At 44.2% G+C, this 21,133-nt stretch overlaps 1 protein-coding gene across 1 annotated transcript in view; it reads left to right on the top strand.

Moving 5' to 3' along the window:
• The first annotated feature begins 1,642 nt into the window (after positions 1-1,642).
• The window catches only part of LOC124803845 (esterase FE4-like), a 60,096-nt gene continuing 40,605 nt past the window's right edge, over positions 1,643-21,133 (top strand). Inside the window, exons 1-3 of the mRNA XM_047264709.1 lie at positions 1,643-1,787; positions 13,145-13,320; positions 19,871-20,000. Coding sequence (XP_047120665.1) covers positions 1,643-1,787; positions 13,145-13,320; positions 19,871-20,000 — 451 coding nt within the window. The remainder of the gene's footprint in view (positions 1,788-13,144; positions 13,321-19,870; positions 20,001-21,133) is intronic.

Below are 21,133 nucleotides of genomic sequence, written 5' to 3' on the forward strand. Positions count from 1 at the left end.
AAATGCAGATGATAAGCGGGTATTCATTGGACAAATATGTTATACTAGAACTGACAAGTGATTACATTTTCACCTAATTTGGGTGCATAGATCCTGAGAAATCAGTACCCAGAACAACCACCTCTGGTCGTAATAACGGCCTTGATAAACCTGGGCATTAAGTCAAACAGAGCTTGGATGGAGTGTACAGGTACAGCTGCCCATGCAGCTTCAACACGATACCACAGTTCATCAAGAGTAGTGACTGGTGTATTGTGACGAGCCAGTTGCTCGGCCACCATTGACCAGACGTTTTCAATTGATGAGAGATCTGGAGAATGTGCTGGCCAGGGCATCAGTAGAACATTTTCTGTATCCACAAAGGCCCGTACAGGACCTGGAACATGCGGTCTTGCATTATCCTGCTGAAATGTAGGGTTTCGCAGGGATCGAATAAAGGGTAGAGCCACGGGTCGTAACACATATGAAATGTGACTTCCATTTTTCAAAGTGCTGTCAATGCGAAGAAGAGCTGACCGCGACGTGTAACCAATGGCACCCCATACCATCACGCCGGGTGATACGCCAGTATGACGGTGACGAATACACGCTTCCAGTGTGCGTTCACTACGATGTCGCCAAACACGGATGCGATCATCTTAATGCTGTAAACAGAACCTCGATTCATCCGAAAAAATGATGTTTTGTCATTCGTGCACCCAGGTTCGTCGCTTAGTACACCATCGCGGGACCTCCTGTCTGTGACGCAGCGTCAAGGGTAACCGCAGCCATGGTCTCCGAGATGATGCTGCTGCAAACGTCGTCGAACTGTTCGTGCAGATAGTTGTTGTCTTGCAAAAGTCCCCATCTGTTGACTCAGGGATCGAGACGTGGCTGCACGATCCTTTACAGCCATGCGGATAAGATGCCTGTCATCTCGACTGCTAGTGATACGTGGCCGTCGGGACCCAGCACGGCGTTCCGTATTACCCTCCTGATCCCACCGATTCCATATTCTGCTAACAGTCATTTGATCTCGACCAACGCGAGCAGCAGTGTCGTGATACGATAAACCGCAATCGTGATAGGGTACAATCCGACTTTTATCAAAGCCGGAAACGTGATAGTACGCATTTTACCTCCTTTCACGAGGCATCACAACAACGTTTCACCAGGCAACGCCGGTCAACTGCTGTTTTTGTATGAGAAATCGGTTGGAAACTTTCCTCATGTCGCCACATTGTAGGTTCAAATGGCTCTGAGCACTATGGGACTTAACATCTATGGTCATCAGTCCCCTAGAACTTAGAACTACTTAAACCTAACTAACCTAAGGCACATCACACAACACCCAGTCATAACGAGGCAGAGAAATATTGTAGGTGTCACCACCGGCGCCAACCTTGTGTGAATGCTCTAAAAAGCTAATCATTTCTTCCTGTCCGTTAAATTTCGCGTCTGTAGCACGTAATCTTCGTGGTGTAGCAGTTTTAATTGCCAGTAGTGTATGTTTCATCTTGCTTCACAGTTATCATTTTCCATTTTCGTGTGGTGTACAATCGCAGTGTAGAGTTGTTCCGGTTGCCGCTATGGAAGTAGAGAACAAGGCAGCAGAAATAGTGTGTCTTGCCTGGTGTTGCAGAGCTGCGGCACCGGTTTCGGGATGGCGGTGGAGCCGGAGGGGGAGGGGGCGTTCCTCACGACACAGACCGGCCACCTGGGCGCGTGGGCGCTCGCTGGCAACTACACGCACGTGCCGCTGGTGTCCGGCGTCACCTCCGGCGAGTACAACTACAGGGTGGGCGGAGGTGCGTAATACGTCCGCCCAGTTGTCCTACCTATAATGGATACCTAGTACTACCTGCAAGAAACTACTGCCTTGTCGATGACAGTGATCCTGTGTATACTCATTCTTTGTAATACACATATTGACAACAGCTTAACGTAATGTAAGAACATGTGAAAAACTAGAGTAAAAATAGGTGAGGATACAGTAGTAAACAGTGTCTTATACTCTCTCAGCCCGAAGAAGCTTCGCAACGCGCAACGGTACCGACTGACCGCTGTGTAATCTTCAGCCGCCAGACGTTACTGCATGTGGATAGGGAGAGGCATGTGGTCAGCACACCGCTCTCTCGGCCGTTGTCAGTTTTGGTGACCAGAGCCGCTACTTCTCTATAAAATAGCTCCCCAGTTGGCCTCACAAAGAATTGCCGACAGCGCTCGGCAGCCCGGACGGTTACCCATTGAGCTGCTAACCAATCCCGACAGCACCCAACTTCGGTTATCTGACGGGAAACGGTGTTACCACTGCAGGAAGGCTGTGTTTTATATGCTAACGACAGTATAAACAAGCTGGCCAAGTGTGAGCAAAACTCGCGCTGTAAGGGTTCCGTTCCATTTTTTGTGTGGATAGTTCATCTACATGCCTTGATGAATGAGTTGCGAATATCAAATCACGAGCCGGCCGGGGTGGCCGAGTGATTCTAGGCGCTACAGTCTGGAACCGCGCGACCGCTACGGTCGCAGGTCGAATCCTGCCTCGGGCATGGATGATGTGTGATGTCCTTAGGTTAGTTAGGTTTAAGTTGTTCTCAGTTCTAGGGGACTGATGACCTCAGAAGTTAAGTCCTATAGTGCTCAGAGCCATTTCAACCAAATCACGTGACATAAATGGTCTATCTTTTAGTGCAATGACATGTAAGCTTAAAGGCTTTACATTGCCAAGGGACCACATACCTTAATATCTCACACAAATTTCAGCTTGGTATATCTACCTGCTCCTAAGAAAAAGAGGTCTTAACAGACGGACAGACAGCTGGAGAACAAAAGATCGTAGAAGTGTCCCGTTTTTATCGACTGAGGTACGGAACCCTTAAAATGAAGACTACTTCCAACGGTTCGCATACAAATTACAACATAATATAAAATTGTATGACCCAGAAACACAGTGTCTGATTGAAAATCTGTCAGTCATCCGTCGTACATCTGTTCTATAGACATAACTCTTCCGCAACTTAGGCCTTGACATAAATTACGATAGATATGTAGAAGTAAAAGTACAATGCTCTCAAACTTTATTTAAGATTACCAGCCAAATGGTGCATAACTAGGAAAGGTAAAACATCAAAAATTTATAAAACAATGAGGGTACGAGCCTACCCGTTCTTAAATTTGAGTGAGACTTCTATCTCCTTACAGTCGAACTTTCACAATATCCACACGGCGAAAATGTGATTTCTAAGAGAAGTAAAAGGCTGTTCTGGATTGAATACAGGGAGTTCTTAATCAGTCGACCAGAGTGAACCGTTGTTGTGATGAATTTAAATACAAGTCTAAAATGCCACTGTATTTATTTAAAGTTCAGCAATTAAATAAAAATAAATATTTCATCTACATCTACATCCATACTCCGTAAGCCACCTGACGGTGTGTGGCGGAGGGCACTTTGCGTACCTCTATCGGGTCTCCCTTCTATTCCAGTCTCGTATCGTTCGTGGAAAGAAAGATTGTCGGTATGAGTCTGTGTGGGCTCTTCGCGAGATATACGTAGGAGGGAACAATATGCTGCTTGGCTCCTCCGTGAAGGTATTTCTCGAAACTTCAACAAAAGCCCGTCCCGCGCTACTGAGCGTCTCTCTTGCAGAGTCTTCCACTGGAGTTTATCTATCATCTCCGTAACGCTTTCGCGATTACTAAATGATCCCGTAACTAAGCGCGCTGCTCTCCGTTGGATCTTCTCTCTGTCTTCTATCAACTCCATCTGGTACGGATCCCACACCGGTTGCCGGCCGAGGTGGCCGAGCGGTTCTAGGCCCTACAGTCTGGAACCGCGTGACCGCTACGGTTGCAGGTTCGAATCCTGCCTCGGGCATGGATGTGTGTGATGTCCTTAGGTTAGTTAGGTTTAAGTAGTTCTAAGTTCTGGGGGACTGATGACCTTAGAAGTTAAGTCCCATAGTGCTCAGAGCCATTTGAACCACACCGGTTAGCAGTACTCAAGCAGTGTGCGAACAAGTGTACTGTAACCTACTTCCTTTGTTTTCGTACTTCATTTCCTTAGGATTATTCCAATGAATCTCAGTCTGGCATATGCTTTGCCGAAGATGAATTTTATATGGTCATTCTATTTTAAATCACTCCTAATGCCTACTCCAGATAATTTATGGAATTAACTGCTTCCAGTTGCTGACCTGCTATATTGTAGCTAAATGATAGAGAATCTTTCTTTCTATGTATTCGCAGCACATTACACTTCTCTACATTGAGATTCAATTGCGATTCCCTGCACCATGCGTCAATTCGCTGCAGATCCTCCTGCATTTCAGTACAATTTTCCATTCTTACAATCTCTCGATAGACTACAGCATCATCTGCAAAAAGCCTCAGTGAACTTCCGATGTTATCCAAAAGGTCATTTACATATATTGTGTATAGCAACGGTACTACGACACTCCCCTGCGGCACACCTGAAATCACACTTACTTTGGAAGACTTCTTTTCATGGAGAATGACATGCTACGTTCTGTTATCTAGGAACTCTTCAATCCAATCACACAATTGGTCTGATAGTCCATATGCTCTTACTTTGTTCATTGCACGACTGTGGGGAACTGTATCAAACGCCTTGTGGAATTCAAGAAACACGGCATCTACCTGGGAACCCATGTCTATGGCCCTCTGAGCCTCGTGGACGAAGAGCGCGAGCTGGGTTTCACACCATCGTCATTTTCGAAACCGATGCTTGCGCTTCCCTTTACTAGAGCAAGATTTACAAAGCGAAATTGTTCTAATTAATTAGGAATTTTTGTTTGTCATGTGTGTGTGTGTGTGTGTGTGTGTGTGTGTGTGTGTGTGTGTGTGTGTATCAGCAAAGTTTATATCCACACCTTTTACAGTAATGCGTTTGTCAATTGGTGTTAAAACTATTCAAACAACTGTTGCTGTTGACTTTGTTCTGGTTATGGAGCAGTATGACCAGCCCCGTCGCCAAATACCCTGTACAGTAAGTTAAGTGGAAACTAAGTAACTTTAATGCTGTCGTTGAAGGGGTCTCATTAGGTGTCTAGCGGACTGTAATACACAGTGCATAATCAACAATTTAACACAAGAAAACAAACAACGTTAACAAATTTGTTAAACAAGAAAATAAGGGAACTAGAATGTCAGTTCCTGCCAATACTGGTGACGATAATGCGTTCCATAAGTTATCGTGCTACGACCACAGCAGAGGTGCGTTGTTATCAGGAGGTCGAGTGAAGAGTGCAGATGAGTGATCCTACGGAGCACTGCGGCGCTAATGAGCATCATTCAATAAACAATCTTTATCAGTGAGAGGTTCATAATCCTTCTGCCCAGCGACGATCGTGCTTTGTCTGCGCTGCTTGAAAGTGCGAGATGGCACGTCAGTGCCTGGCAAGGACCTTGCTGATCGCAGGTCCCGGTGTTGCTTCTGGTCAATGCCGCGCCCTTAGGAAGGTGCGGCGACAATGAGTCTCCACAGCCCAGAGTGGCTGTGGACGTCTGTCGGAGCCCCAGCGCTCTTACTGAACAAAGCTGCGCTTATGCTCGTTCCCAGAATACTGCGTATCCCTGTAGTTGACTGTCGAGATGGCGTGAACGTGGAAGACCCAACGGCAACACGAAAGACAGCCTGAGTGACCTTCCCAGTACACAGCTGGTAAGGCGGTGCTTCCACGGCCGCGTAGCGGCGACATGGGCGCTCAGCGCCCAAGTTAAATATCTTGCACTGTTGTGACTGATAGGACCGTGGCTTGCACATCAGAACTCCCATCCATTGCCGATCGGCTGTGCCGTGTGGCAGTGGACTTCAAGCTAGTGGCAGCTTTTAGACACTTGTTGAATTTACCAGAACTGCTTGCAACTTAATAGAGCTGATCTTCCATCGTTATCGGTGTTGCTTATAGAATACCATCGCTCTGAGAATGAGCTTGAATAGGGCGGATGTTTGTAGCAGCCAATGAACTGATTACCTCCAGGCAGATGACCGAATTTGCTCTCGGTTCTGAGCCTGTCAGCACCCTCGGCTGCTCCAGTGCTTAAATGTAGACTTTCAGTGTGTTCCATTATACCAAGTTTGCAACCTGAAAGGCGTTCTTATGGCAACTCAAACTGAAGTTATTGCATTTAGCCTCGTTCCAGTAGTGAGTTCAGTCTACTCCGCACTGTTGTCAAACGGCTGAATCAGTGTTCTTGACTTCATTCTCGAATAGTCTTTTAAAACGAGCTCTCGATTTGTTCGTACTTTACTCGTGTTGACATCTGCACCCGCTTAGTGACTAAATTTTATTCCTGCACTTACTTACTGTTCTACTGCAACAATGAATTCCGACAGTCAGCAACCTAAAAGGTCAAACCAAAAAACCAGTCCTGATAGGTCAATTGTTGTTGTTGTTGTCTTAATTCCAGAGACTGGTTTAATGCTTCTCTCGATGCTACTCTGTCCTGTGCAAACTTCTTCATCTCCCAGTATCTACTGCAACCTACATCCTTCTGAATCTCCCTCTACGATTTTTACCCTCCACGCTGCCCTCCAATACTAAATTTGTGATCCCTTGATGCCTCAGAACATGTCCTACCAACGATCCCTTCTTCTAGTCAAGTTGTGCCACAAATTCCTTTTCTCACCAATTGTATTCAGTACCTCCTCATTAGTTACGTGATCTATCCACCTAATCTTCAGCATTCTTCTGCAGCACCACATTTACAAAGCTTCTATTCTCTTCTTTCCTAAACGGTTTATCGTCCATGTTTCACTTCCACACGTGGCTATACTCCATACAGACAGTAACAGAAAATGCTTCCTGACGCTTAAATCTATACTCGATGTTAACAAACTTCCCTTCCACACAAACGCTTTCCTTGCCATTACCAGTCTAATTATCCTCTCTACTTCGACCATCATCAGTTATTTTGCTCTCCAAATAGCAAAACTCATCTAGTACTTTAAGTGTCTCATTTATTAACCTGATTGCCTCAGCATCACCTGATTTCATTCGACTACATTCCATTATTCACGTTTTGCTTTTGTTGATCTCCATCTTATATCCTCCTTTCAAGATACGGTCCATTCCGTTCAACTACTCTTCAAGGTCCTTTCCTGTCTCTGAAAGAATTACTATGTCATCAGCAAACCTCAAAATTTTTATTTCTTCTCCATGGATTTTAATTCCTGCTCCAAATTTCTCTTTTGTTTCCTTTACTGCTTGCTCAATATACAGATTGAATAACATCTGCCGGCCGGAGTGGCCGAGCGGTTCTAGGCGCATCAGTCTGGAGCCGCGCGACCGATACGGTCGCAGGTTCGAATCCTGCCTCGGGCATGGATGTGTGTGATGTCCTTAGGTTAGTTAGGTTTAAGTAGTTCTAAGTTCTAGGGGACTGATGACCTCAGCAGTTAAGTCCCATAGAGCTCAGAACCATTTGAACCATTTTTTGAATAACATCTGGGATAGGATACAACCCAGCCCAGTCTCACTCCCTTCCCAACCACTGCTTCCCTTTCACGCACCTTGACTTATAACTGCCACCTGGTTTCTGTGCAGATTGTAAATAACCTTTCGCTTCCTGTATTTGACATCTGCCACCTTCAGAATTTGAAAGAGAGTATTCCAGTCAACATTGTCAAAAACTTTCTCTAAGTCTACAAATGCCAGAAACGTAGGTTTGCCTTCCCTTAATGTTTCTTCTAAGGTAAGTCGTAGGGTCAGAAATGCCTGACGTGTCCCAACAGTTCTACGGAATTCAAAGTGATCCTCTCCGAGGTCGGCTTCAACCAGTTTCTGCATTCGTCTGTAAAGAATTCATGTTAGTATTTTGCATCTGTGACATATTGATAAGTAATTCGGTAATCTTCACACCTGTGAACACCTGCTTTCTTTGGGATTGGAATTATTACATTCTTCTTGTAGGCTGAGGGTATTTCGCTTGTCTCATACATCTTGCTCACCATATGGTAGAATTTTATCATAGCTGGCTCTCTCAAAGCTATCAGTAGTTCTAATGGAATGTTGTCTACTCCCGAGGCCCTATTTCGACTTAGGTCTTTCAATGCTCTGTCAAACTCTTCACTCAGTATCATACCTTCCATCTCCATCATATTGCCCTCAAATACATCGCCCTTGTATAGATTCTCTATATACTCTTTCCACCTTTCTGCCTTCCCTTCTTTGCTTATAACTGGTTTTCCATCTGAGCTTTTGATATTCATACAAACGGTTCTCTTTTCTCCAAAGCTCTCTTTTATTTTCCTGTAGGCAGTATCTATCTTACCCCTAGTGATATATTACATTTGTACTCTAGCCATTAGTGCTTAGCCAGATAAATAATAAAATAATGAAATAATAACAAATTATGAAATAAATTTAACGTAGAGTACAGATATTTTAGAGGGTTGAAAATTAAAGTCAGTTATGCTTTCACTAGTATCAAAAGGAAAAAAACAGTATAACAACTTAGGTTTGTATTGAATTCATTTAAACTGAAAAATATGGGTGGTAAATGCAAGAGATGACAATTGTGTTGCTTGCTATAGTTGACACAACTTGGTGAGAAAGAGTGTCGTCATTGAGATAAAAGGTAGACATGAAAAAGGCAAATTATAAAAACAAACATCCTTCTTGCATGAAATGATACACAGAATTATGTACATTAGAAATAGTACCACGGAACTGTAGACTTTTAATAACTATAGTTCACGTATTCTCACAATAATTTTCAAGCTATTCTGGAAAGATTTATAACATATCAGCATTAGCAATGCTGAAAAATACTGCTCAGAAGTAATAACAGATTTTCCTTTACAACTACGTTCAAAACTGGTATGGGTCATTATCGAGTGACAGGAGTTTAACACAGCCTAACTTATAAATATAATGTTACAAGATAACGTTGCATTTAAACATTGACGCACGAAGAGAAAACTGCATTCATTGGACAACCTGTTTTTTATATTATCTGGGACTCACTTAAATTCACGTGTTCTATTGTAGAACTGATGAACGCAGACTTATAACTTTATAATTATGTTTTGTGTTTCTGTTATTATTGCGTGTTCAGTCCGAAGGTCGCTTTGATACAGTTCCCGATGCTAGTTTATTCTGCGAAAAAAATCTTCCTCCCTGCATAGCTACTGCAACACACACACACACACACACACACACACACACACACATATATATATATATATATATATATATATATATATATATATACGAACCTCTTTGTTGTTTGTTGATCTGATACTATAATTTTTATCTATCAAACTTCCTTCCTTTATTAAATTAGCCTTGCGTTGAATCTCGACGATGTTTTACATCAACTTATGCTTCCTTTTCGTCAAGTTGTACAATAATTTCCTTTCTTCTCAATTTTTTCGTTAAGTGTACAATATGAATCATACTAAATTTAGAAGGTTGTTTGGAAGTAATGTCTAAGTATTTTTGTGCGTGGTACTCATGCTCTCCATGATTCTTCAGAGGGTAGTAATAGAATTATGATTTATTCCGTGATATGGCTACCTGTTTTTCTATGAAAATAAATTCACAACAGTGAACAGCCCTGTAATATGCAGTCACCACCAGAACGTACAACGTCAAACAAAGAGTAATGCAATAATCCTCATATACAAAAGCACTGTGATGTGGTTGCCGTCGCTGTGGGAAAGGCTCAACACACTGAGGTGACAGAAGTCAGCCCGCATCTCGTGGTCATGCGGTAGCGTTCTCGCTTCCCACGCCCGGGTTCCCGGGTTCAATTCCCGGCGGGGTCAGGGATTTTCTCTGCCTCGTGATGGCTGGGTGTTGTGTGCTGTCCTTAGGTTAGTTAGGTTTAAGTAGCTCTAAGTTCTAGGGGACTTATGACCACAGCAGTTGCGCCCCATAGTGCTCAGAGCCATTTGAACCATTTTTTTGACAGAAGTCATGGGATACCTCCTAACATTTGATCGGACCTCCTTTCGTCCAACGTAGTGCAGCATCTCGACGTGGTATGGGCTCTAGAAGTCGTTGCAAGTATCCTACAGAAATACTGAGTCATGCTGCTCTACAGCCGTCCATAATTGCGAAAGTTTTGCGGTGCTGGATTTTGTATACGAACTCACCTCTTGATTATCTCCCATAAATATTCGATGGAGTTCACGTTCGGCGATCTGGGTGGCCAAATCATTTTCTCGAACTGTCCAGAATGTTCTTCAACTCATTCGCGAACGATTGTGGCTCGGTGACATGGCGCACTGTCATCCATAAAACCTTCACTGTCGTTTTGGAACATGAAGCGTTCAGATGTGTGTGAATTCCTAAGGGTTCCTAGACTTACACACACTACATAAACTAACTTCAACTTATGCTAGGTACAACACACACACCCATGCCCAAGGGAGGGCTCGAATCTCCGGCGGGAGGGGCCGCGCAATCCGTGATATGGCGCCTCAAACCGCGCGGCCACTCCGCGCTGCGGAACATGACGTCCATGAATGGTTGCAAATAGTCTGCAAGTAGCTGAACATAACCATTTCCAGTCCATAACTTCGTGGGGACTGCGCCACATTCGAACCTTACCAACAGCTCTTACCAACTGAAAGTGAAACTCATCTGGTCAGGCCACAATTTTCCAATTATCTGGGGTCTAACCGATACGGTCACGAGCCTAAGAGGAGAGCTGCAGGCGATATCATGTTGTTGGCAAAGGCACCCGCACTGTTCTAACGGATAACGTTCGTCGTACGTCCCATTTTGGTTTTTGCGGTTATTTCACACAGTGTTGCTTGTCTGTCAGCAGTGACACCTGTATGCAACTGCCACTGCTCTCGGTCGCTAAGTGAAGGCCGACGGCCACTGCTTGAAACTTCGTATCCCCGGCTCACTGCGACTCTCAGGACATTGAATTCCCTAAAGATTTCCGAAATGGGATGTCCATGCGTGTAGCTCGATGTGCCATTCTGCATTCAAAGTCTGTTAATTCCCGTCGTACTGCTATAATCATGTTGAAAATCTTTTCACTTAAATCACCTGAGTATAAATAACAGCTCCACTAATAGACTGTCCCCTTATACCTTGTGTGCGCGATACTAGCGCCACTTGTATACAGGGTGAGTCACCTAACGTTACCGCTGGATATATTTCGTAAATCGCATCAAATGCTGACGAACCGATTCCACAGACCGAACGTGAGGAGAGGGGCTAGTGTAATTGTTTAATACAAACCATACAAAAATGCACGGAAGTATGATTTTTAACACAAACCTACGTTTTTTTAAATGAACCCCCGTTAGTTTTGTTAGCACATCTGAACATATAAACAAATACGTAAGCAGTGCCGTTTGTTGCATTGTAAAATGTTAATTACATCTGGAGATATTGCAACCTAAAGTTGGCGCTTGAAACCTCCGACGTTCAGCTGCGTGTTGCAACAAACACTTGATTGCAGGGGCCCAAACAGCTGCAACATACATCGCGTTTCTACAGAATGATCGGCCAACGTTGCTCGAAAATGTCCCACTGGTATCAGCATGATGGTGCACCTGCACATTCCGCAATTAACACTAGGCTGACCCTTGACAGGATGTTCGACGGGCGTTTCATAGGACGTGGAGGACGCATAAATTGGCCAGCCGGTTCTACTGATCTTATACCTCTGGACTTCTTTCTGTGGGGTACGTTAAAGGAGAATGTGTACCGTGATGTGCCTACAACCCCAGAGGATATGAGACAACGTATTGTGGCAGCCTGCGGCGACATTACACCAGATGTACTGCGGCGTGTACGGCATTCATTACGCCAGAGATTGCAATTGTGTGCAGCAAATGATGGCCACCACATTGAACATGTATTGGCCTGACATGTCGGGACACACTCTATTCCACTCCGTAACTGAAAACGGAAACCACGTGTGTACGTGTACCTCACCCCTCATGGTAATGTACATGTGCGTCAGTGAAAAAGACCAATAAAAATGTGTTAGCATGTGGACGTAATGTGCTGTTCCAGTCTCTTCTGTACCTAAGGTCCATCACCGTTCCCTTTGGATCCCTACGTAATTCGGTGCTCTCCGATACACACGATCGAACAGCGGAGGAGTGGTACTCAAGCGTCAACTTTAGGTTGCAATATCTCCAGATGTAATTAACATTTTACAATGCAACAAACGGCACTGATTACGTATTTGTTTATATGTTCAGATGTGCTAACAAAACTAACGGAGGTCCATTTAAAAAAACGTAGGTTTGTGTTAAAAACATACTTCCGTGCATTTTTTTATGGTTTGTATTAACCAATTACACTAGCCCCTCTCCTCACGTTCGGTCTGTGGAATCGATTCGTCAGTATTTGATGTGGTTTACGAAATATATCCAGCAGTAATGTTAGGTGACTCACCCAGTATATGCATGTCGCAATCCGATAACTTTTCTCACCTCAGTCGATAGCGCTGTATAACCGCTCTGCCACTACATTCAGTGAACCCATACACGAAGTGCGTATTGACCAGCTCTTCAACACTGTTAACGTACAACCAACACTGCCGAAAAATAAAGAACCCGAGCAGTACAGACTTCATGCTTGAGGGCTAAGACTTAACGTGGAATCAGAGATGCAAGCAGAAAGTGCCGACAGTGAGTGAGACAAGTTTGTTTACAAGAAGTCACACCACCGGCCGTAGTGGCCGTGCGGTTCTTGGCGCTACAGTCTGGAGCCGAGCGACCGCTACGGTCGCAGGTTCGAATCCTGCCTCGGACATGGATGTGTGTGATGTCCTTAGGTTAGTTAGGTTTAATTAGTTCTAAGTTCTAGGCGACTGATGACCTCAGAAGTTAAGTCGCATAATGCTCAGAGCCACTTGAACCATTTTTGAAAAGTCACACAGGTCATACAGTCAACGTTGGCATCGCTGTTTGGAAATTTTTAGTTTAATACAGGTATCAGAATAAATTATGGTAAGAACTGAAACGAAACCAATTTACTCTTTATCGAACGACCGGAGACCACTGCGCTCCTGTAGAAAAATACTTAGAAAATTTCCCTGAACAACCTCTTAAATTTTGTCCTTCGCGTTAGGGTTCACCCTGCTTCCTATTCTGTGTTTAGTTGTTGCTGTCTTGTCTAGAGTGAAGTGTGTTTTGGCGAGCCGAACGCTTCTGTTTTTCTGGCAGACGTGCTGGACGAGGGGACGGTGAACCAGCTGAATAACGATTTCGAGGGTGCCATCGACTTCCAGCTGCGGTTGCCGGATGCGGAGTCGAAGCAGGCGGCCGCGGAGGTCATCAGACCCTTCTACTTCGGCAACGTCTCCACAATCACCGCCGACGACGCTGTGCCCTACGCCGCCGTAAGTAGCCCGCTACACCACAGTCAAGTGCTAACAATACGATAAGGTCACAACAGCGTATGGATAGTGATAAGCGCATCTTCAGATGGCGGTAGTGGCGAGTACACTAGGTATAAAAGGGAAATGTATTGCCGGAGCTGTCATTTGAACGAAGTTCGCTCATTTCCAAAGGGTCTTCCGATTGTGGCTGCACGACTGGAGTTAATGGACTTTGACGCAGAATGGAAGTTGGAACTAGATGCGTGGGACGTTACATTTTGGAAATCGTTAGGAAATTCCATATTCCGGAATCCACAGTGTCAAGCAGTGCAGAAAATATCAAATTTCAGGGATTGCTTTTCGTCATGGACAACGCAGTGGCCGACGACCTTCACTTAACGGCTGAGAGCATCGACATTTGTGTACGGTTGTCAGTAAGCATCTGCATTTGCGTACAGTTTTCAGTACAAACAGACAAGCTACGAGGGTGGGTCAAATGAAAACCTTAAATTTATAATAACAAATCAAAATTTCGAGAAGTTATCCTGTAAGTTGCTAAGCATGCTACAAACAGCGTGCAGAATGGCCTGTAGGTGGCTGCATAGTGAAGATGCACACATACCGTCGCAGTATCAGTACAAAGATGGCCGCCCCACTTGTGACTTGCACCAGGGAATAACAGCGTTCTGTTATTCGGTTTTTGCGTAGTGAAGGTGTGAAACCTACTGAAATTGATCGACGAATGAAGGTTCAGTACGGTGATGCATGATTGTCACAGCAGCAGGACTACGAATGGAGTAGGAAGTTCGCAAATGGTGTGACTTCAGTGGAAGATGCTCCTCGTCCAGGTCAGGCACAACGAGTTGTGACTCCACAGAACATTGTAGCAGTTGAAGCCATAGTGAAGGAAAACCGCCGAGTGACACTGAATGACATTGCAGCATGTTTACAGATTAGTCATCGGTCAGCACACCACTTTGTGCATGATGTGCTGCAGTTTCACAAAGTATCTACAAGATGGGTGCCACGGCAGCTGAAATGAGAGAACGACGTGTTGATGCTTGTGAAGAACTTCTTCGGCGCTTTGAACGAGAGGACGATGGCTTGCTTGCAAGAATAGTTACTCGGGACGAAACCTGGGCTCACTTCCACCAACCGGAAACGAAGAGAGAGAGCAAGGAATGGCGCCAATCCCCATCACCAAAACCAAAGAACTTTCGAACAGAACCATCGCCAGGGAAGGTTTCGCTGACTATCTTATGGGACGAAAAAGGCGTCGTTTTGGAGCAGTACATGCCTAGAGGGACCACTGTCTCCAGTGCATCATACACAGATCTCCTAAAAAATCATCTGCGGCCTGCAATCAAATCAAAGCGACGTGGATTGCTGTTAGCAGGTGTCTTTTTGCAACATGACAATGCAAGGCCCCACACTGCCCGTATAACAGTTGTAAGAATCACAGACCTGCATTTTGAGTGTCTTCCTCATCCACCATACTCACCAGACCTTGCCCCAAGTGATTTCCATATGTTTGGACCACTCAAAGACGCAATGGGAGGAAAGAAGTTCCGTTCTGATGAAGACGTACGCCACGTGGTGCATGAGTGGTTGCGCGGACTACCAAAAGAATTTTTTTCTGAAGGAACTTATGCACTTTGAAAGCCTTGGAGGACTTGCATTGAGCGTGGGGGAGATTATGTTGAAAAGTGATACAGCTTTGTACCATTTCTGCACAATAAGTAATATTTAAAAAAATATTTAAATTTTTTATTTGACTCACCCTCGTACATTGCGTGAAATAACCGCAGAAATCAGTGGGGGCGTACGACCAACAAATTTAGTGCTAATGGGCTGTGACAGCAGACGACCTACGCGAGCACCTTTGCTACCAGCACGACATCATCTTAAGCGCGTCTCTCGGACTCGTGATCGTGTCGTTTGGAATCCGACTTCAGTTGGTAAGAGCTGATGGTAGGGTTCGAGTATGGCGCAGACCCCACGAAGCCATGGAGTAAAACTTGAGTTAAACAGACAATTTCAATTTTGCGATAAATACTGTTTGCTTTTTAGCAACAAGCAGGAGGACAAAAATGCTCCTTAGATTACGCGGTTCTTTAGGTATATCCTCACTCAGTCTGTAGAAGGTTCACCGCTTCCAGTCTCTGGCGTAATCTAACAAGACATAGATCGCGTACGCAAACAAAGCGGTCGAAATGAGGTAACGCCCAATAGGAATGCAACGCATTTAATGTACAGGTAACATGATTATGGTCTTCAGTGATTAAGGCTGCCTGGAAATCTACCATAGTCTACACTTACTTATGACATTCTGCGGTATTTTTACAAATATACTCGTATTTATATGTATGAATTAGGGTGTCGTTATTGGCTCCTTGCTCTTCCCGTTGCTCTGCTATGCTACTAGTCATCCTAAGTAATGGTCATCAGCCTTGCTTTCTCATGCGTGACATGAATAAACTTCTTACGTCTCCAAAGTCTATAATTAAAACATCTGTAGCTATCTAAATCACTTTCAGGAAAGATTCTGAGGTTCGACCGTTGGAGGAGAATACATACATCTCTAGTAGTTCACACACCACTTCCAACTGGTCATCAGCAACACTCCAGTGATCATCACAACAACGAAACCAAGATACAGTTCAGACTCAACAGGAAAAGGTCCACGCAAAAACATCACTCTCAAATTTTCATGGCCCAGAGGCCACACGAGTTCTACGCATCACGAGAGCTACAGGCGATTTCGCGACTGCGAGAACGGAAAATTTCTGCCTTTCAGCCAGTCCGAATCAACAGAAGAATCTACGAATTTACTCTAGTCACTTCCTGCTGCTGTCCTGGCAGGACTTCTAAAAGTATCTCTGCAATTGGTGTCGCAAAAAATCGGTCACCGTGGGGAAATTGCTCGACCTTGATCTAGCTACATAAACTCCACCATTTAGGATGATTAGTGACAGGTAAGCGTATCAATTCCGACCCGAAGAAGGGGTTCTTTCCCCAGAAACCGATCTGTCGAAGACCACAAGTGTAAAAATCACACAAACGCGGCCAGGAAATGATATATTACAGAAGCTGATTGCCCGTACGGATTCTCTGTTTATTGTTCGATTATGAGATAATCTTCATCCACTCAAATGTCCTTAGTATTTATGCTTGCTTCAGTGAAGGAACTACACTGCTCAAAAGAATTATGAGACCATGAATTTGGGCGTCTGTCATACTCCACTGAGCAATAATTGAAGACTGCACATCATACCATATTAAATCTATATCATTCAAAATTTAACTACACTACGAAGAATTATCATATCCTCATCCATTTGTGTAACAAGACGTGAAATTTCTAGCAGGGGTCGAAAACAAAGTGGAAACATTCATTCATCCCGTATCTTGGGTGCTTTTCATTCGACTTTGGGAACTTCAATAATTTGTTTGCCCTCCGTTAGCATTTAACACAGCCGATACCTATTTCGTATAAGTCTGTGAGGTCACCCTGTAGTAGCCGTTCCCATTCTTCAGTGAGACTCCTTGAGAGTTCTTGGAGAGTCTGTGGAGGAAAAGGACGACCACCAACATGCTTATCAAGCAAGTCCCACACATGCTCGGTGGAGTTCAGGACGAGTCTTGCCGCAAACCATTCCTTTACTTCAATGTCCATGCTTCGCAATACATCCCCGGTGACGCACGCCACATGTGCCATGACAGTAACGTGCATGAGAAGGAATTCTGGGCCACCACAGTATACAGCAGCCACCAAATGGTTGAACAAGATCTGTTCAATGTGCTGCCTCTCGGTAGGACGACCAAGGGAAACGACAAGAGCCGTGATTCTGTAACGCATAATACAGCCGATGGATGGCGAATTGCTTTAGCTGTTGCATACAGCGAAAGCAAAGATCTGAAGCTATGCAGTAAGGCCACAGGTGCCCCCTGCATCAAAATATTCAACATTCATGGCCCCCCACATTATCATAGAACCCTGGGCGATTCTGTTGATTTACTCGACAACATCGCTCACCACGGCGTCACCACATACTAACACGGCCATTAGTTTGTGTCAGAGGGAATCTAGACTCGTCTGTGAGTATTAGGTATCGCCAATTGAGAAGTTGCCTGTTAACACGGGAATGGTAGAACCAAGGCGTGGTGCGAGGTGCTGTCGCATCAAGCGGAGTACTCGAATAGGATGTCAGTGTCATAAGGCTCTCTCACGAACCTGTTCCTTACAGTAACATCGAAAACGTAAGCGCCATTGGCACCTCCTGAGGTAGTCTTGCAGTGCTCTAGTGGTAGCTACATGATACCGCAACGCAGAGATGGGCAGATATCAGTCTTCACGTGTTGTCGTAATGAGTGGGTGACCTTGTTTAACCCGCTCGTAACTCACCTGTCTCACTATCGCGTTAACAGATGGAGAGAAATCGGCATCTGCAGCAACAAGACGGAAAATCAATCCTTCTTGGATCAAGCAGATTGTCCTTGAAACTTTCGCTGCATTAAGAAGTCGCACTACATGTGCTCAATTGAATACAATGTCCATAAGCGACAACTGCCGTCTGTGTACCTCACCAGAACACAGTGTTTCACCGATAATTAAATCCTTCTGAGGGATCACCTGATTCTGTAACGCATAACACAGTCGGTAGATGGCGAATGGCTTTGTTTGTTGCATACAGTGTAACCCATAACACAGCCGATGGATGGCGTATTGCTTTAGTTGTTGCACAGCGGACATTGATACAGGTGTCCCCATAATTCTTTTGAGCAATCTAGTTCCCACATTCAACCCCACCATGTGTCGTTGTCACGTTTCATTGTTGCTGAGGTTTGGTTTGATTCTATTTCGTAAATGTTTTAGATTCCATACTGCTGTCCAAATTAGTTGTGCATAACTAAGCATATCTGTATGCTTCTAAGTCTGTGTATACGGTCACACTAGAAATTATTTTTTTCCAGAATCGTCTTTAGCCGCTATAGGTCGATGTGAAACTGTACACGCTGTCCCTGACGTTGTCCTGACAGTGTCTTCTCAGAGTCAAGTTTCACTGCATCGCAAAAGCGCCCAAGCCTTGTCCTCCTTTCCCTGAATGCTGCCTTGTTCTTCAGCTTTATGAAGGACATCAAAAAGCACTACAAAAATTTCACGAAGTGAATAAAGGCAAAAGGGGGAAAGGATACATTGTACTAGATTTGTTGATGACACTGTGAGTGTTGTAGACTCCGAAAAAGAATTGAATAGAATGCTGCAAGTCCTATTACACACTCTTAAACTATGGAAATTAAAAGGGAACAAACGGAAAAAAGTAATGATAAGCTAGAAAATATGGGAGAAATCAAACCGAATACGAAAATTTATGACCTCAGAACTGAGCAGATGAAACAATTTTGTTATCTCGGTAGTATAATGACAGAAGACAGATTGTTAATGGAAATTGAGTGAACGATAGCCCTGGCAAAGCAGGCATTTCTGAGTAAGAAAAACATTTTAATCAGCAAACATATCAACGCCGATGTCGGAAAATTCTGACCAAAATCACTTATACGGTGTACTCTCCTCTATGGAAGGGAAAGTTTGAGTCTGGGTAAATTGGAAAGGAATCGAAGCTGCTGAAATTTTGATATGGTGAAAATTGACAGGAACGTGCTGGATGAAAAAAAAAAAAAAAAACCTGAAAGTCTTGAGGGAAGTCAACGAAGAGAGCAGATTACTAACGGAAATCCAAAACAGAAAAATAAAATTTACTGGACATGTTATCAGACACAATACCTTTATCATTAATATTCTTGAAGGAAACTTTCTGGGAAAGAAACGAAAAAGAAGGCCTAGGATAAAGTATTTGCAAGGCATCGAGAAGAAGATAAGATGTGACAACCACATGGCACTTAAACGAACAGACAATGACAGAAGAGAGTGGCTGCATCATCAAGGCATCAGCCTTTATAATATGTATGTACGTCAACAAATTACTCTTTAGCATCCTGAAAAGTTTACTGAAACAAAATCACACATCCAGTCGTCCGTATCCATTGAAGTTACTGTCTCTCTGTATAGAATACTTTATAAGACTTCTGTCTGCTATTTTCTAATGACAACATTAATTACATGCCCAAATTCATACAGCCCATGATATCGTCTAGGTAGAAGGTTTTTAATCACTGTAAATTTTGCAGACGACGTTATATTTCTACCTAAAGAAGGATGTGGTTGATCGTCTGATAACGTCTATAGTGCCTTTGGATCGAAATTAATGAAACGATAATTTTGTAATTGCACCAGTAGTTAAATCATGATACTCGTAGAATGATAACACTATTAATGTAGGTATGCAATTTCACTCACTGTAAAGCACGTGGAAGAAGTTACTTCTGTAGCTAAAGTTGAAGATGGATGCAGAATATTGTCTAGTAAGGTGTATGGCATCGTTGTATCGAAATAAATGATCGTGAAAAGTTTTGTGTTTCGCTTTTTGGAATGGAAAACATGAGAGGAAATTAATGACATGTGTGCCGCAGTACATTAACGGTTATTTATATTGTATTGCACTTTCGGTAGATGATGACAGATCTGAACAACGGTGAGCCAGCGGACACTACGGTGCATCTTATCAGCTCCAGCAACACCTACCCCGTCTTCTACTACCAATACGACTACTCCGGCAGCAGTCCAGACCTTGGTCTCCCTGGTAAGTACTCTGCTTTCGCTAATGAGATATTATGTTGTTGTGTAAACATCATCATTATCCATCACAATTACTTTATGGGACTAAGAACACAGTATACATCGTGGCTCAGAATGAGGCCGTTTTCCTTCAGTTTAAGAAGGCGTTTGAAACTGCTCCGCACTGTTGGTTACTGAAGAAAATAAGAACTTACGACATATAAGGACAGCTTTGTGACTGAAGTGAACAATTCGTAACAACTGAAATACACCATGTCGTTCTAAACGGAAAAAATTTTCATATATTTGCTGATGTTTGACCATTCTCCAATGGAGTGTGATAAGGCCGTTCATGATTATAAATGGCATAAATTGCTCAGTGAATGATATCGTACGTTCCAAGAGGCTGTTCCCGGACGATGCAGTTGTCTGCAGGAAGACTGTAACGAAATGCAGGATGACTTACAGACGACTGTTGATTGACACAGGGACTTATCGTTGATTTCAACGTAAATAAATGTAACATATTGAGCTTAAATAGGCCACAAAATTCACTGCTGTTCGATTACACTGTTGGGGACAAATCATCTCCATCTCTCTGTCCATTTCCTCATACTCCTCTGTCCACCTCCTCCTGCCGCTCTCACTGTTAATTTTCTCTGTCTCCTTTCTCTGTATATCTCCTCTTCCTCCCTGTCCCTGTCCATCACTTCCTCTGCCCATCTCTATTCATCTCTTGCTATTTCCTTCATCCATCTGCTACATTCCCCGCTGCCTATCTCCTCCTCCCCCTGTACCTCCTCCTCCCCCTGTACCTCCTCCTCCCCTCTACCTCCTTCTCCCCCTCTACCTCCTCCTCACCCTCTACCTCCTCCTCCTCCCCATCTCCTCCTCCCCCTCTACCACCTCCTCCCCCTCTACCTCCTCCCCCTCTACCTCCCCCTCCCCCTTTACCACCTCATCCCCCTCTACCTCCTCCTCCCCCTTCTACCTCCCCCTCCCCCTCATCACCCCTCTACCTCCCCCTCACCCTCCCCCTCTACCTCCTCTTCCCCCTCTACCTCCTCCTCCCCTACTACATCCTACTCCCACTCTACCTCCTCCTCCCCCTTCTACCTCTTCCCCCTCATCCCCCTCTACCTCCTCTTCCACCCTCTA

This window comes from Schistocerca piceifrons, chromosome 1 (assembly GCF_021461385.2).
Source record: "Schistocerca piceifrons isolate TAMUIC-IGC-003096 chromosome 1, iqSchPice1.1, whole genome shotgun sequence".
Taxonomy (NCBI): Eukaryota; Metazoa; Arthropoda; class Insecta; order Orthoptera; family Acrididae; genus Schistocerca; species Schistocerca piceifrons.